The sequence below is a fragment of the Crocuta crocuta genome, unplaced genomic scaffold, assembly GCF_008692635.1.
Source record: "Crocuta crocuta isolate KB4526 unplaced genomic scaffold, BGI_CrCroc_1.0 scaffold382, whole genome shotgun sequence".
Taxonomy (NCBI): domain Eukaryota; kingdom Metazoa; phylum Chordata; class Mammalia; order Carnivora; family Hyaenidae; genus Crocuta; species Crocuta crocuta.
The window spans coordinates 139,293-158,336 of NW_027531873.1; the positions used below are offsets into that span (position 1 = coordinate 139,293).

Here is a 19,044-nt window from a genome sequence, read left to right on the forward strand (position 1 = left end):
AAGTTAGGTCTGTAAATATCAGCCATTGTCTCAGATTCTCCTCGAGGAGTAAGGAGGAGGGAGGCAGAAGTGCATGTGAAAATAATGTAAGGACAGGAAGATCTTATCAGCTGGAAAGAGGAATATTTGTGATGCAGCCCAACTATGTTAATCTGTGGTCACAGGGTATCTCTTGAAAACACNGCAGCCATTGTCTCAGATTCTCCTAGAGTAGAGTAAGGAGGAGGGAGGCAGAAGTGCATGTGAAAATAATGTAAGTACAGGAAGATCTTATCAGCTGGAAAGAGGAATATTTGTGAGGCAGCCCAACTATGTTAATCTGTGGTCACAGGGTATCTCTTGAAAACACATAAATGAATGTGTCTCTCTATTAAATACCACACTCATCCATAAAGACTGAGGAGGTCAGGTCCTGCCTTTAGAACATCGCTTATGCCTTCTGACAAACAATTTGTCCACCATACTCTTCACTTGACACATGGAGGGTGGCAGGCTGATACCATTGGACTCATTGGACTAGAGATATTCTGGCAATGGCTTAGGGCAAGGGACAGAAAAGTGAGGCACTGAAATACATATTATGGACTCCACTGCCTTCTTTCCACAGCAGCACACATCAGCAGAGTTCAGCACTGCCTGCTGGGTGGAAAGGGAATATTCATTACCCCTAGGCCTCCAACCAACACCATCACCCCAGAATACATTAGTAAGTGGTTTCTGGCCTAGTTTTTCAATGCCTTTCACCCAATTCATTTCCTTGGGAAAAGCAACTGGCTCTGGGAACAGAAAATAGTGAGCTTTCCCATAATCTAGTCTCAGTAGGAAGAATAGAAACTTTCCTTCATGGCATGTGTAACATTCCACATTCTCACCATCAGCCATAGAATTTTGCACACATTTACCTTTGCATAGTAATTAAGAGTATTGACTTCGGAGTCAGAACAAGGCCTCTAGGTGTGTCATCTGAACAGAATATTCAACAATTATGGACCTAAAGATCCATTGCTGTGAAGTAGAATAATGTTAACCATGCCAACCTTACTAGTTTGCTGTGAAAATAAATGTAATAATGCACAGAAAGCACTTAACATAGGAATTGGTCCATGGTTTTTCTAAGTGTTAGCTGTTACTATATTATGTCACACTAGACTCATACATGCTACTCATTCACATGTGTTCATATAAACATATAAATTTCAACTCTCTCTCTTTTACTCATCTTTTTTTCTGTCATATTCTGGGAGAATGAGGGAAGCCAAATTTCCCAAACAGGACTACAGCATCTTTGAAGAGCTCTGAGTTACAGATCACTCTGTAACTTTTTTCTTATCCTCTTTCTAGCATATTGCTCTCACATATTCAAGTATACCCCTGTTACCTCACAATCTCCTCTACTTTGTTTGCCATAGATGTTCCTCTCAGCAGGTTCTATTCTGTATCATGAAGAAATGAAGAATTCTTTCTTACTATTTTCCTTGTTTTTCAGAACTGAAAGCACTAAGCTCTGGGGTCTCTAAGGTATCTAAAGAATGAAGTCCTTTCATTGTACTGTAGAACTTTTTTCCCCTGGTATTTTATATGCTTATTTTCAAGACACAACACAGACACTAGAAGACTTCTTTTGTAATAAGAAACATATCTTTTGGGCCTGGCCAAATACCTGACAGATCCCTCAGCTGCCCACATTTTCCCAACCTTGGGTAAAGAGGTACTGAATCTTCCGTTTCCCATTCATCCTCCACAATACCTATTTCCAATATTGGTGTTTGCAGCCACTCTTCTCAAGTCCCTCCTCATCTTCCTCGGAGCTTTCTTGGATAAAGATCGAATCAACCAATAACACCTGGAATTTTCAAACACTTACCATAGTCCACCTTCCCTCTCTTCAAGAGTGGAAAATTCTGCAGACATTTGTACTAATTATGGAAAAGTAGACTAGTTTGCATATTTTTATACTGCCTGGAGGTCCATATCTGGTCTCTGCTTAAACTGCATGATGGGTATTACAGCACTAAGACAAGACTGGAGCCTAGGCAGGTGAATATATTTAACACTCACCTGCCTCTTGCCCATGTCTTCTTCCCAGGAGGCTCACTGACAGTCTCTCCTGGCTCTCAGGAAACTGTATGTGTTGCTAAGACGACGTCCAGAGAACCTTGACAGAAAAGCTGAATCTCCATTTACCTACTAGTACCTCTTTATACCTGGACTAAGTTTATTTACACCTGTGGGTGGGATGTGGCTTTTTTCTCTTACTACTATATGCAAGGTAATGCAACACCAAGCTATTCAAAAGCTAGGACAGGAGGGGCGCCTGGGTGGCTTAGTCGGTTAAGCGTCCGACTTTTGCTTAGGTCATGATCTCGCGGTTCATGGGTTCGAGCCCCGCGTCGGGCTCTGTGCTGACTGCCAGCTCAGAGCCTGGAGCCTGTTTCAGNATATTTAACACTCACCTGCCTCTTGCCCATGTCTTCTTCCCAGGAGGCTCACTGACAGTCTCTCCTGGCTCTAAGGAAACTGTATGTGTTGCTAAGACGCGTCCAGAGAACCTTGACAGAAAAGCTGAATCTCCATTTACCTACTAGTACCTCTTTATACCTGGACTAAGTTTATTTACACCTGTGGGTGGGATATGGCTTTTTTCTCTTACTACTATATGCAAGGTAATGCAACACTAAGCTATTCAAAAGCTAGGACAGGAAACTTAAGTGGGTTAATAAGGTAACTAATGCATTCATTTGCTCACTTGTTACAGAAATTGCAACCTGCATTTATTGAGCTCTTATTAGATGCAGGGTGCTGTGCTATACGTACTTTGGAATAGAAATATATAAGTCATGGTTTCTGCCCCTCAGGAACTTGTAGTATTCTAAGTAAAATAATATACACTGTAATGAGCATTGTATGTGACATGTACCAAAAGAGAGGTACAAAGCACCCTAGGAACTACAATGAGGGAGGAATGCTTTTTTTTTTTTAAAGATTTTTAAAAATGTTTGTATATTTTTCAGAGACAGAACATGAGAAGGAGAGGGGAAAAGAGAGAGGAGGACAAAGGATCCAAAATGGGCTCTGGCTGACAGCAGCGAGTTTGACGTGGGACTCGAACCCATGAACCACAAGATCATGACCAGAGCCAAAGTCTGATGCTGAACCACCCAGGTGCCCCAGGGAGTAATGCTTTCTAACTTAGGAATTTAGAAAAATATTCATCAAGAAGTATCATTACAGAGTGATACAGAAAGATAGTGTGGAAGTAGTGTGATGGGAAATAATTTTGTTTCAGCAGTTAGAAGATCTGGTTCCTAATCTAGATTCTACCAGTTTTAAGACCTTTGACCTTTTAAAATTATTTTTATTCCTTAGTTTATTCACTCATAAAATGGGATAACAATAATTCATTTGTTAACATCATATGATTAATGTTAGTTTCAAAAGCAATATGTATATGAAAGCAATTCTAAAACAGCTCTGTGATAACTACACAAATGTAAAATATTGCCTGTGTTGGAATGTGAACCACAGCCATGATTTGATCAGAAGAAATGAAGCGAGAGGGTTTCCAGTGTAGAGAGACCAGCACAGGAAAGAATATAATGAGAAGTGAGACAATGGAATACTGAGGCCTCTGCAGTGAGGAGAGGTCACACTCACCACCTTGATCTCCAGGAAACATTCGGTCATTTGCTGAACATTTGTGAAACACACATTGTGTGCTAAGAGCAGTGCGAAATGACACCTCCTGTCTGTCAAGTTATTCACAGTCAAGTTAGCCCACAGTTTCTGCTATTAATTGTGTGTCAGTAATCATAAAATTAAAAATCAAGTGCTAGAAGTTTTGTTAGAGTGAAGGCCCATGAAATATACTTGTATCTCTGCGAGTAACCAAAGGTAGATAAAGGGAGCAATGCAGCGGCCTAAAAATATGAGAAATCTTAGAGAAACTTTAGATCCTACAAAGGATCTAAAGGTATATATGTGCCTAATTGGAATCTGATAGAGAAGGATGGACCTAGCTCCTTCCCCACCCTGCCATATTCTTTGTCTAAAGGCATATAGTGAATTGGCACTAATTTTGGGAAGGCTGGGACCACTGGGTCCTCATGAAATGAGACTATGGAATATGAAAATCAGGGAGGGTAATTATCCCCTGAGGAAAATGAAAACGCTTATGCTATAAGCCTTCTCTTCTCTGCAGTGCATGAAATTGTCCACTCAGGCTTGCGTGCACCAAATGGTGCTATGTGAAAGAACTGCTACAGTTTTGTTAGAGTTGCTAAATGTGAAGCAAGAAATATTTGTCAAATATACTTTAACTCTCTCTTATCAGTCAGCAAAATAAAACAGAATCAATGTATGAATTCCATTAGAATTAAAAATCTAGGAAAATTTGAAAAAGATGTTTTCAACACAGCACATAAAAGTCAAATATTTGCTGTATATATTTCCATAAGTGAAAAGGCATGGCTTACTATTATTATTATGAAGTCACTGAACCCAATCAAAATTATGAAACAATTTGGTAGTTTTTAAAAGACAATTAGTCTTTTTAAGACTAATAATTTATTTTATTGTAAAATAACTTTTCAACTTTTATTTTAATATTATTTTAGAGAAGAGTTTCAAAGATAGTGAAGAGTTCTCATATTTCCCTCTCCTAAGTTCAGTCTCCTCTAATATCATCACCTTACATTGGCCTGTACACTTTGAAAAGTAAGAAACCAAAACTACTACATTATTGTTAACTAAACTTCAGGTTTTCTTCAGATTTTACCAGTTTTTCCTTATCCTTTTTGTGTCACATTATCCAATCTAACATATCACATTCCATTTAAGTATTTTGTCTCTTACGTCCTGTCTATCTGATAGTTTCTTAGTCTTATACTTCCTAACTATAAGGGCTGTTTAAGCAAAATAGGGTTTTCAGTACTATGGAAGAACTGTTATTTTTAAAATGCTCTTTTCTGAAAGGTTTTTAGATATTTTTTGACTCTGTTCAATGTGAAATGTTAGCAAATTATAAAAGAATTGGATTACAAAGTTCAAGTAAAAAATAAATTACAGTCTACAGTTCATCTGCACAAGATTGTAATCGGCAAGAAATTAAAATGAAGACCAAAAGAAAAAAAAAAAAGGAAAACAGACTATACTGTGAAGAAATCTGAAAGGCAGACTAAGAAACTTGGAGTTTATCAAAGTTGATGGGAACAAGTAGGTATTTTTGAGCATGGGAACCTCTATGTTGATCTTCACTTGTTCTGTAGATGTGAACTACCTCTGGCCACTCAGTATCTCTCTTACCTGAAAGACCTAGTCTGGATCCAGTACTCCTAGAAGAAGACTGGAGGCTTCCCCAGACACTGCCTGTCAAAAGGGAATTAAAAGAGCCACAGTATCTATGCAATATTTTTAAAGAATGGCAGACTATAAGATGGTCTGAATCAAACAGGATCAAATGTAACAGGAATAAAATAAAGTCCTCTATCTAGGCTGGGGGCATAATTAATCAATGGAGGATAAGGAATACTTCATCTGACAATTAATAGTTCACTTGAAAAGTCTTAGGTTTTGTGACATCAAATTCAGTATGAGCCATGAGGATCACATGACTGTGAAAATGTAGTCCAAATCCAGAGAAGTTTTGATCTTACCATAGTTCACATGGACACAAGCCATCTTTTCATTCATTGTTATTGAAAGAGGAATATATGCAGGAAAATGTGCTAAACACTTTTCCTATACCTGAAGTATCTGATTTTAAGTTTTGAATTCAGAATTAGAGGAGTTTTTTAAAACTTTAGAAAACAATGCATTTTACTGTAAAAAGCTTGGGAAACAAAGAAAAGCACAATGAAGGAAATCAACATCATGTTTTTACTTCCTATTAACTGGAGTTAACCTATAAGAAGGTTCATATAATAGCTACAACAGTGATGCCCAGAGGATGACACTCCCAACTCAGAAAGTTCAGAAATTATTTCTTTGGAGACGGTTTGGAGATAGGATTTTGATGAATGTTTATCTAGTCATTATAAATATAAATTATAATATAGATTGTAACAACACAATAAAATATAACAACAAGTTATAATAATAAAATACTTATAAGGTTATATAATTGTTTTGGCACAAAAAGACACATATATTATACTAGAATTTTTAGTAAGTAGCAACTAGCAACTAATGCTTGATTTCCTTGCTCGTAGCCTTTCATACTTTATTAAACAGCAGAAAACTATAGAAAGACACGCTGATTCCAGAGTCCCACATCTGGAGAGAGAAGCTTCATGTAAACTGTTGTCTTCAGGGTTCTGAGTCGTAGGTAGTTATAAGTTTCTAAAAATCATGCTGAGATACCCTGTAACCATATCTCTGCCCAGATGAATAAAGCTGTGTATTTTATTGGGTAAGAAATGCTTATTTAAGTCAATATGTTGGTAACAATACCTTGGCCACAGAAAGCAATTGATAAGAATAACGGCTACATTGCAAAGTTAACAGTTAACATCCCAGTTAATTTCCTGTTAGTCTAATGTAAACAAACAAATAAGTAAGACTGGTAATTTTTCTTCTTTGGGGATGGTCATATTTCAGACGTGTTTTTGCAGGTAGAACCAGGGTCTGCTTCAGGGTGTAACATCTGTGCTAGCTCACAGTATTCTTTGCTTAGCAAAGTTTATGCTTGGTTTCATGCTGGGCAGTCATGATCTTTTTTAAAATTAATTTTTAAAATTTGAGTACAGTGAGCGCACAATGGCACATTAGTTTCAGGTGTACAACTTCTCTGTCTGTTATGCTACACTTACCACAAGTGTAGCTACCAGTTGTTTCACTACATCACTATTACAGTATCATTGACTGTATTCCCTCTCTTGTGCTTTTTATTCCCATGACTTATTCAGTTAATAACTGAAAGCCTATATCTTCCACTCCTCTTCACCCATTTTGCCCATATCATACCTTCTCTCTGGCAGCCATCTGTTTGTTTTCTGTATTATATAAAAGCAGGTTCTGATCCTACTTTTTGTTTGTTTGTTTTTTAGATTCCACATTTGAGTGAAATCATATGGTATTTGTCTTACCTAATCTGACTTATTTCACTTAGGGTAATGTCCTCTAGGTCCATCCATATTGTTGCAAATGACACATCTTATCCTTTTTTAAGGCTGAGTAATATTTCAGGGTGCATGTGTATTTGTGTGTGTGTGTATAAATCTATATCACATCTTCCTTTCCCATTTGTAAGCCTAATACTTTTGATGTTGTTACATAACCTAATATTTTGATTTATTATCAATATAAGAATATTTATTATCAATATAAGAATATTTCTCTATCATTAGCTCTATGTAGATCATGCTATTTTAAGACCTACATAGTATTCCACTTAATGTATAAATATAAGTTTATAGTAAATTAGTAAAACAGAAGATTAAGTCAACAACTGCACTCAGTCTCTAGCTTGGTGTGTGCACTGACCTAGGTAAATGAGGAAATGAAGCTAGAAATACCTGTGGTCCAGGAGGTGACATGTTGCCAACACAAAACTTCTCAGTTTCCTATCCCCTTGCCTTGTAATTCATGCTAGAATAACCATCTGGACCTCTGCTACCTCATGAGCTAAGTCAGCAAAGTGCAGCTAGAAGAGATTCGCCAGAAGTGAACTCCATAATTCCATAATGAAGCCTGGGCTTCCTTGAATGGCTTCCTCCTTCTGCTTCCTTTTCGATACTTTCAGCCACAGAACTAAGACAAAGAACAAACCCACGAAAGGCCACTTAGAGAGATATTAGTTCTGCATTTGTTTGCTTATTTAAATGTTAAAGTGCAGTCAGTCTTCTCAGAGGCAATCCTTCTCACCTCATCAGGATGCATGATTCATGAACCTGTTCTATGTAAATTACAATAGAGCAGATAACAGGGAACATTCTAACATGTATTTATAGTGCTGTCCTGCAGTAATCCAGCTGCCAGCTTGCAATCCATCCCTCTTCTTCCTTCTGGATTCGTTCCATGGTGGTGCTTTTGAGACTTAGACCCTAATTTAGGGCAGAAGAACTCCTCTGGACTTCATAGAAGATACAGATACCAAGTTTAAGAGCATTTTCTACCCATCTCTGCTTGCTTTCCTGTGCTTAACATCCTGGCCCTGGTATAGGTGTAGCGTATGGCGTAGGGCTCTCTTGACCTCTTGATTGCGCAAGCAGTAAATGATGGGGTTGAGCACAGGTACAATGACAGCATAGAGAACAGAAACCAGCTTGTTGGTGTCAAAAGCTGAGAGTGCCTTTGGCCGGGCATAGATGAAGATACTGGCTGCATAGAAGATGATCACAACAGTGAGGTGAGAGGCACAGGTTGAAAAAGCTTTACGGCGCCCAGCAGCTGAGGGAATGCGTACCACAGCACCAGTGATGGCCATGTAGGAGGCCCCAGTGACAGAGAGTGGCCCCAGCAGGATAAAAATAGCCAGAACAAAGTCTGTAAGCTCTGCTGTTGACATGTCAGTACATGAAAGATTGAGCAACGGGGAGACATCACAGAAAAAGTGGTTGATAATGTTGGGTCCACAGTAGGAGAGGCGAGAAATGAGAAAAACTTTGACCAGGGAGATACCAAAACCTCCAGCCCAGGAGCCAGCTGCCAGCTGCACACACAGCTGACCACTGACAATAACAGCATAGTGGAGAGGATGGCAGATGGCCACATAGCGATCATAGGCCATAACAGCAAGAAGAACACATTCAGTGCAGCCCAATCCCAAGAAAAAGTAGAGCTGTGTCATGCATCCCTCAAAGGAGATTAGCTGTCCCTGGCTGTGTTTGGACCCAGCAAATCCGGCTAACATCTTGGGAATAGTGACAGTAACATACCATATCTCCAAAAAGGACATATTAGCCAGAAAGAAGTACATGGGCTTGTGAAGGGTGGGGTGGTTTCTAATTGCCAAAATGATGAGGATGTTTTCAGTCAGCACCAATACATAGGCCAGCAGAGAAAGGGCAAATAAAAGTGCCCGCACTGGCCCAGGAGCTGGGAAGCCCAGCAACACAAACTCACTTACCCTCCCACTCTGATTCCTCTGCTCCATGATGTCAGTCTTGCCCACTGATATTTAGGAGAGAGAACGGAGGGCCTTCCGGAGGCAGCAACAAGAACGCAGGCTTTCTCTTGGTGGGCTTATATTGACAGAATGTATGTATGCATGTGATTCATCACCGAACTGAGGACATCACTTTCTCCTGTAATCTGGAAATGAACTAAGACAAAAGTAAACAAAAATAAAACCCTTCATACTGGGGAATGGATAAGAGTTTGTTATGGCCCTTGGAGAGGAATATATTGATAAACACTTGAGAAAGTGACACTAGTTGGTTACTGAAGATTATAGATCAAACCAAATATAATAGTAAGAGAGACTAGGCTGCCCTAAAGTGAGAGTTTGTGAGCTAGATTGTGACTCTACTTTAAGGAAATAAGTTACACAATGGAGGAATAACAATAATAACATAAAACACAATTAAGTATTGGCTATGCAGTAATAGTATGGGCACCATCTTAAAATACTTGCAGCTCTTAATTCATTTAATCTTCAGAAGAACACTGTGAGTTAGTACAATTTTAAGCCCACTTAATGTTTAAGAAAACCGAGGCATAAAGAGATTAAGTAACTTGTTCCAGGTCACACATATAGATGGAACAAGGAAGTCAGGACCTCAGAGTTTCAAAAATATTCAGGAAACACAAAGGAGGGATTGTAAGATACATCCTGGATTTATATCCAGAGGAGAGGGTCTTTGGGGCTCAGCTACAGAAGCAACTCCAAGAAGGAGCAAAGTAGAACCCAAGAAGGTCACAGCATCTATGGAATGAAAGTTCTACATAACCTATACTTAAGGGGAGGACTTGGGACCCACCTAGAAGTTATATTAGGAAGTGTATTCTGGATGGTAGAAGAACTGAGAATCCCATCAGTTCTGAAAGCTGTGCTCTCTTGGAATGAGAGTAGAACCCCTTCTATAGTATTGTTAAAAATTAGGGGCGCCTGGGTGGCTTAGTTGGTTAAGCGTCTGACTTTCGCTCAGGTCATGATCTCACGGTTTGTGGGTTCAAGCCCCGCGTCGGGCTCTGTGCTGACTGCCAGCTCAGAGCCTGGAGCCTATTTCAGAGTCTGTATCTCCCTCTCTCTCTGACCCTCCCCTGCTCACGCTGTCTCTCTCTCTCTTTCTCCTAGAAATAATAAAAATATTAAAAAAAAATTAAACTGAGGCATATTGAAAGTTTCAAGAGTTTATTTGAGCAACATTGATTTAAACTGGGCAGCACCAAATGGAAAGCAGTAAAGTGTGCTCTATTGACAGAAGCTAATGGAAAGGCTTTTATAAAGCAAACTCAGAAGCAAGGCAAGGGCATTATTTGATTAGCTATAGTTTAAGTGGTTGCCTTATTTGGGAAAGTTTCATTGGCTGTTTGTGATTGGTTGTTCTTAAATTTTGTTTTCCTGGATATAAACACATTTATAACTGACCCTAGCTTAAGTTTTGGTTTGCTTAATAAGTAGGCAACCAAGGCATGAGAGCCACCTCAGTCTAATGCACTCTTTGTTTAATTATTTTGCCAGTAACAAGACCAATAAAAAAGCATACATTTAGTAGAGTACTCTCTTTGTTTACCTTGTTATCAAAAATAAATTTTGCCCTTTCAAAATTTCAAACCTCTTCTGGGTTTTATGTGGAACAGAAGCAGACATAGTCACATGGGGTTATTGTCACCCTAGTGTCTCTACATGGTCATTCATTGAAAGAGAGTACAGAGATTGAAAAGGAGAATAGGAGAGGCTCAGCTAAACATCAGGGTGCTATCCTCCCTCAGGAGTCTCCTTACTTTTTAGTCTGAGGCTTGTTCCTCTGAGAACAATATCAAACTTCATATACCAAACTTCAACCTGCTAATGATTGTTTTCTAACTTTATTGAGTTCATTGACATATAACATTGTGTAAGTTTAAGGTATCCTTAAAGGTATGTGACAGTATGATACAGGTATACATTATGAAATGTTTTCTACAATAAAGTTAGTTAACACATCCTTTACCTCATACAGACTAAAAGTTTTGGTACATAAAAGGCAAATAAGAGACTTACTAAGTTCTTAAGTGGCTTATGGTCTAGTGGTGGGGACATAGCTTCATCTTCTCATTCTTGAAAATTTAAATTGCTATGCCTACCATTATATCATGTACCACCTTCATAAAAGGGAACCTTAAAGTTGCAATTGTCATTCATATCCTTACCCTTGATCCTTTCTCCTCAACACTTGCCTGATATACTATTTGTTGTACATTTAACCTTCTTGGCCTCAGATCTTCCCACTTATCCCTTAATCTTCTCTATCCTCCTATTTGATGCTATGCATGCTAACAACAGCGAAAAGTCAGCTTCTCACATATGGACTCCTAATTGGTCTGACTGCCTGTCATCTTTTCCTGAAGCTCAAATCTGACCATTTCACTTCCCTACTTAAAATTCCTTCATAGTATCCCATTGCTTGCACAATGATGCTCAAGCTACCTAACAGGTCATGTAAGTACTTCATGATATGCCACTTCTATTACCAAAACCTTATCTCTTATCACAGACTACATTGTATTTTTTTTAAAAATTTTTTTTATGTTTTATTTATTTTTAGGAGAGAGAGAGAGAGAGACAGCGTGAGCAGGGGAGGGTCAGAGAGAGAGGGAGTCACAGGCTGAAACAGGCTCCAGGCTCTGAGCTGGCAGTCAGCACAGAGCCTGACGCGGGGCTCGAACCCACGAACTGCGAGATCATGACCCAAGCGAAAGTCGGACGCTTAACCGACTAAGCCACCCAGGCGCCCCTAGACTACATTGTATTTTATACCTTGCAGCTCTTGGCATACAACATGATGATCACATCTAGGGTCTGGTGCCTTGGTGACTCAGTCAGTTAAGTGTCCAACTTTGGCTCAGGTCATTATCTCACAGCTTGTCAGTTCAAGCCCCATGAGCCCCACATCGGGTCCTAGGCCTGTGCTGAGAGCTCAGAGCCTGGGGCCTGCTTCAGGTTCATTCTCCGTCTCTCTCTGCCCCTCCCCAACTGGCAATCTGTCTCTCTCTCAAATATAAATAACCATTTAAAAAAAATTACATGCTTATCACTTCTGTATCTTTGCTCATGCAGCAATCTGCATAAGGGTGGCCAGCTCCTAATTAACCTTCAAATCTTGGCTTGTATGGCATCTCCACATAGAGACATTAATTGTCCTTATTTGTTTCTTTGGCCTGACACTGGCTTGGTGAGGTTCTTCTCATTACTGTTCCCATTAGAACCGGTGAAAGCTTAGATATGTTTTCCCTAGCTGTATCACTGCAGCTATTACTCAGGTGGAGGTACAGGAAGAACTTTATGCCAAAGTGCCTCATATGTCCTTAATGGTATACAGCAGAGTGGACATAATTCTCTTGATGTCACATGTGTCCCTCAAATATAAAATGTCTAGAAAAATATTTCCCAAGCTTATTATTCCTTTATCACAGTCAATAACATTAGTTTCCATGCAGTGACCTATACCAGAGATCTGAAAGTCTCCTACATCTTCTATACCTATTCTCCCCATCCCAAAACCCACATCTCACTCACAACTAATCTAAGTTCTGTCTCAACTTTTTCTTTATCTCTCATGTCTGTCCTTTTCTCCTGCCCTATTTCTACTGACTCCCCTCCTCACCTCCAGTCCCTTATGCCCATCAGGTCCTTGTTATTTCTCTAGCTATTTCAATATCCTATTACCTGCTCTTTCCTCCTCAAGCCTCAACCTTCATTAATCTAAATGCCATTTGTTTCTAGAGTGAGATTTTATGTAGAAATATGACCATATCACTGACCCCAAGTGCATCCAGTTTGGGAAAATATGGACACAATCCCCCCAAATACAATTCCTTTTAACTGTCCTACAATAATCTAGTCATTACCCACTATTTTCCTTTTTCTAAGTGTGATGTGATGTTCTCTAATTCTGAAATTTGCACATACTATTCTTTCTGTCAAAAAACACCCATCCCTGCTCCCAGATATTATTATTTATCTTTCATGTTTCAGTTTTATAGTTATCATGCTCCAAACCCACCCATATTTCTAGACATAAGTTATTTACTTATTTGTCTGTCTCTCCTTTTGACAATAGTCCTTATTATAGGCTCTGCTTTAGTAACTGATAAGTAAAGGTATTATGTTTATTAGTAAAGGTAAATTGTTGTATGGATGGATGGGACAATGGAGAAAGGTATGATATGGGCAGAACTGATGAATTGCAGATCAGAGGAATGGCATATAAAGAAGGCATAATGTAAAAAGAAGTTGTTTGGAAATGATCAGGAGTAGAGAATTTAAATGTATTACCAAAAATTTTGACAGAATTGGAATAATATGTAAGGAAAACAAACATCAAATGTAGAAGAATGAGTAGATCTGCAGGGATCTGATAAAACATAAGGAAGTTAAATTACGTGCAAAGAGGTTGGAACTTCTGTAGATAATATAGATGACATTTGGGTAGGATAAATTTGTTATATAGAGAACAGATCCAACGAAAGAAGATTAGGTAAAGATATCTATAGTATAGAAAGAATTGACTGTGAATTAAAGATTATAAAATCTGTAGGGAGGCCAGACAGAATACAAATAAATAAAGAAATCAGCTCCGAGTCGAAAAGATGTAGAAAGCAATATTAGTCTGAGGATTAGGATGGACCGGATGTGGAAAGTACTGATAGGAGTTTGTATTTTATTAGGTACAGAGAGTAACAGGAAGATGAATGTATTGTACAGAAAGAAAACATGGGGAAATTGACCACTTGAAGAGGGATGAAGCAGGCAATAGAATACACTCACTTTATTCAGATGTCTTTGCCTCAGAGTCCTCCTAAGATGACCAGGCTGGTTAGGAAAAGACTTGGGGAATGTGTATAAAAGAAAGTTGGTTCATCCGGACAAAGAAAGATGGTACAGAGACTCCATCTTCTCTTCCTCTGATGATCAGAGAACACTGCCAAATCAGGAAAGATGCTTTTATCTTGCACCTCCCTCCTGTGGTGCCCCTTTTGCCCTCCGTCTTCTGATGCTTTGGGATACTTTGGTGCAGGATCCCAAGAGACCAAAAAAAAAAACACCAAAAGCCAAAAACCAAAAACCAAAAAAAATTTGGGGCAGATGAAGAATATATGTGGGAAACTTAGGAAATAGAAGTTTATCAGGAAAGCTACATGAAGGAGAAGGTGTCACAATGCCCTACAACCTCATAGTTTCTCCCCTTGCCTTCCTCTTTGTCAGTCTCCACTCCTTTCTATCATGCCACATTCTTGTTCAAAGGAAACCTTTAGCTTTGGGCCAGGTCCATCTGGCTTTATATCCTAGCTCAGTCATGAAATCTTGGGCAATTTATTTAACATCTTTGAGTTTTAGATTCCTAATCTGTAAAATGGAATTATTATACCTCACAGAGTTGCTGAGGGAAGTAAATGTTATGAGATCTATTGAGTGCTTAAAACATGATAGTGGCTCAACAATGCCAAACTGTTTCTTCCTTTATCACCTAATACCATGTAGGTCACATTTCTTAATTCCATGACACCATAGAAGGAGCACTGAATCGAGAGTGAGGGTTTCTGGGTTTTAGTTTCATGTTTGTGGTTGATATTTTGTTTAATCTAGAGTTTGTTAAAGATCAGTTTATTAGATCCCAAACTTAGGGGGAAATGCTCAGTTTCCAAAACTTTTGGATTTTGTAATTGCAGTTAAGGGCTTATGGAATCTATATTTATTTAAATACAAATAGAAACCATAAGATACTCTTAAATGCAGAGAACAAACTGAGGGTTCCTGGAGGGGGGGGGCAGGGTGAGGGGATGGGTTAAATGGATGATGGTTATAAAGGAGGGCACTTATTGGGATGAGCACTGCGTATCCTATGTAAGAGATGAATCACTGGATTCTACTCCTGAAGCCAAGACTACACTGTATATTAACTAATGTGAGTTTAAGTTAAAAAAATAAAAACATGCATATACCAAAAGGGGAACTACTACATGTATTCTTAATAAAACAAGATGACAAAAATATTCCTCATATCCATTATTTCATTGTGGTTTGGCAGTTTTTGTGAATACAGTACAACAAGATTGAAATGAGTAATGCATATTTAAAAGATAGATGCAAAAATATTTGCATACATGATTATGCTCATGAAAACTGAAAGTACTAAACGGTTAGCTAGTTGTAAGAAATACTACATAAAGATTCCATGTACGCTTTGCCCAGTTTCTCAAATGGTGACACATTAGAAACTATAGTACATTAATTACTAACAGGGATTGTTAGTAATTAGACATAGATGCAGGGAAGATAAAGAATAACTTCATGACAAGGATAGTCGTGTTGCCCTTTTATAAGCAAACCCATTTCTCTCTTGTCCTTATCTTTCCCTTAAGTCCTGGCAACCACTGTATTTTCTCCACTTCTACCCTTTGTCATTTCATAAGTGCAATGTTACTAAAATCATTAGGAATTGGCTTTTTTTTTCACTGAGCATAACTGTCTGGAGGTTCATCCAGGTTATTCTGTGTATCAATAGTTCCGATTTCTGTTTTTTCATTGCTGAGCAGTATTCTGTGCTATGGATGTTCCTCTGTTTCAGCATACACCAGTAGAAGGACATTTGTGTTGATTCCAGTTTATGAATAAAGCTGTTATAAACATGTGTACATAAGTTTTCATTTCCTAAGAATAAAAGCACAGAAGTGCAATTGCTAAGTCATATGTTACTTTCATATTTAGTTTTTTAAGAAGCTACAGACTGTTTTCTAGAGTGGATATATCATTTTACTTCACCACCAGAAATGTCTGAGTGATAGTTTCTCTGCATCCTTGCCATTATTTGGTATTGTCACTATTTTTCATTTTAGTGTTTTTGATACATATATAGTGATATAATTGTGATTCCATTTGAATTTCTCTAATGGTTAAAGAAATTAAACATCTTTTGATGTGTGTTTGCTACCAGTATTTGCCTCCATGAAATGCTTCTCTGTGTCTTTTGCCCATCGTCTGCTTGAATTGTTACAGCTTTTAAACTGGTGTTTTGAGAGTTCCTTATATGTTCTAGAGCTTAGTTATGTTTGCAAATATATTATCCCAATCTATTGATTCTCTTTGAGCCTCTTTTAAAAAAAACTCCCCCCCCCCAAATTTTTATTTAACTTCTAGTTAGTTAACATATAGTATAATATTGGTTTCAGGAATAGAATTTAATGATTCACCATTTACATAAAACACCCAGTGCTCATTCAACAACTGCCCTCCTTGATATCCGCCATTCATTTAGGCCATCCACTGCCCATACATAAAGATATATATATATCTTCTTTATATATATATGACTGGTGTATATATATATATCAGTCATCACTCGATGGGTATCTGGGCTCTTCCCATAATTTGGCTAATACTGATAGTGCAGCTATAAACATCTGGGCCTCTTAAAAGTATTTCACAGAGAAAACCTTTTAATTTTGATGGTTTGATTTTTTAAATTTAAATTCAAGTTAGTTAACATAGAGTGTAGTGTTGGCTTCAAGAATAGAATTTGGTGATTCATTGCTCATATATAACTCCCAGTGTTTATCCCAACAGGTGCCCACTTTAATGCCCATCACGCATTTAGCCCATCCTGCCACCTACCTCCCCTCTGGCAGCCCTCAGTTTCTTCTGTATATTTAAGAGTCTGTTATGGTCTGCCTCCCTTTCTGTTTTTAATATTATTTGCTTTTCCTTCCCTTCCTCTGTGTTCATCTGTTTTGTTTCTTAAATTCCACATATGAGTGAAATCATATGATCTTTGTGTCTTTCTCTGATTTACTTTACTTAGCATAATACACTCTAGTTCCATCCATGGTGTTGCAAATGGCGAGATTTCATTCTTTTTAATCATTAATATTTCATTGTGTATATATGCCACTTCTTCTTTATACATTCATTAATCCATGGATAATCCATGGATATCTGGGCTCTTTTCATAGTTTGGCTATTGTTGATAGTGCTGCTATAAACATTGGGATGCATGTGTCCCTTCAATCAGCATTTTTGTATCCTTAGGAAAAATACCTAGTAGTGCAATTGCTGGGTCATAAGGTAGCTCTATTTTTAATTCTTTTGAGGAACCTCCATACTGTTTTCCAAGAGTGGCTGCACCAGTGTGCATTCCCACCAGCAGTGCAAAAGGGTTCTTCTTTTCCCACATCCTCACCAATATCTGTTGTTCATTTTAGCCATTCTGATAGGTATGAGGTGGTATCTCATCATGATTTTCATTTGTATTTCCCTGATATGAGGAATGTTGAGTATTTGTTCATGTGTCTGTTGGCACGTGGATGTTTTCTTGGAAAAATGTCTTATTCATGTCTTTTGCCCATTTCTTCACTTGACTATTTGCTTTTCAGGTGCTGAGTTTGATAAGTTCTTTATATATTTTGGATACTAACCCTTATCCAAAAATGTCATTTGCAAATATCTTCTCCCATTACATTGGTTGCCTTTTAGTTTTGTTGATTATTTCCTTTGGCATGCAGAAGGAATTTTTATCTTGATGAGGTCACAGTAGTTCATTTTTGCTTCATTTTCCTTGCCTCTGAGGATGTGTCAAGTAAGAAGTTGATGCAACTAAGGTTGAAGAGGTTGCTGCCTGTCTTCTCTTCTAGAATTTTGATGGCTTCCTGTGTCACATTTAGGTCTTTTATCCCTTTTGAATTTATTTGTGTGTGTGGTTTCAGTTTCATTCTTCTGCATGTCGCTGTCCAGTTTTCTCAACACCATTTTTTGAGACTATCTTTTCTCCATTGGATATTCCTTCTTGCTTTGTCAAAGATTACCGGCCATACATCGGTGGGTCCGTTTCTGATTCTCTATTCTTTTTCATTGCTCTGTGTCTGTTTTCGTGCTAGTACCATACTGTCTTGATGATTACAGCTTTGTAATACAGCTTAAAGTCCGGAATTGTGATACATCCAGCTTTGGTTTTCTTTTTTCAACATTACTTTGGCTCTTCGCGGTCTTTCCTGGTTCCATACAAATTTTAGAATTGTTTATTCTTGCTCTTTGAAGAATCTTGGTGTTACTTTGATAGTGATTGCATTAAATGTGCAAACTGCTTTGGGTAGTATGGACATTTTAACAATATTTGTTCTTCCAATCCATGAACATGGAATGTTTTTCCATTTCTTTGTGTCTTTTTAGTTTCTTTCATAAGTGTTCTATAGTTTTCAGCATATATATCTTTTACCTCTTTGGTTAGGATTATTCCTACGTATCTCAGGGGTTTTAGTGTTATTGTAAATGGAATCGATTCCTTGATATCTCTTTCTGTTGTTTCATTATAGGTGTATATAAATGCAACCAATTTCTGTACATTGATTTTATATACTGCAACTTTACTAAATTCATGTGTCAATTCTAGCAGTTTTGGGTGGAATCTTCAGATATTCCACATAGAGGATTATGTCATCTGCAAAGAGTGAGAGTTTAACTTCTTCCTTGTCAATTTGTGTGCATTTTATTTCTTTTTGATGTCTTATTGCTGAGGCTAGGACTTTCAGTACTATGTTGAACAATAACGGTGAGAGTGGACATTCCTGTTGTATTCCTGACCTTGGGGGAAAGCTCTGTTTTTACCCATTGAGGATGATATTAGCTGTGAGTCCTTTGTATCTGGCCTTTATCAGGTTGGGGAAGTTCTCTGCTATAATTTGTTCAAGGACTCCTTCAACACCTTTTCCTCTCTCTTCCTCTTCTGAAATTCCTATGATACGGATATTGTTCCATTTGATTATATCGCTGAGCTCTCTAACTCTCCTTTCGTGTTCCTGGATCAGTTTGTCTCTCTTTTTCTCAGCTTCCTCTTTTTCTATAATTGTGTCTTCTAAATCACTTATTCTCCTTTCTGCCTCTTCAATCCGTGCATTGGACGCCTCGATTTT

General features: G+C 38.1%; 1 protein-coding gene across 1 annotated transcript; it reads right to left on the reverse strand.

Moving 5' to 3' along the window:
- Nucleotides 1-8,107: 8,107 nt before the first annotated feature.
- Nucleotides 8,108-9,091, reverse strand: OR6A2 (olfactory receptor family 6 subfamily A member 2). Its single transcript, XM_077772833.1, has one exon. It carries the CDS (start codon nucleotides 9,089-9,091, stop codon nucleotides 8,108-8,110), a length of 984 nt encoding a protein of 327 aa, XP_077628959.1.
- Nucleotides 9,092-19,044: the final 9,953 nt, after the last annotated feature.

Coding starts and splice junctions, on each gene's coding strand:
- OR6A2 (XM_077772833.1), bottom strand. CDS start 9,091: ATGGAGCAGAGGAATCAGAGTGGGAGGGTAAGTGAGTTTGTGTTGCTG.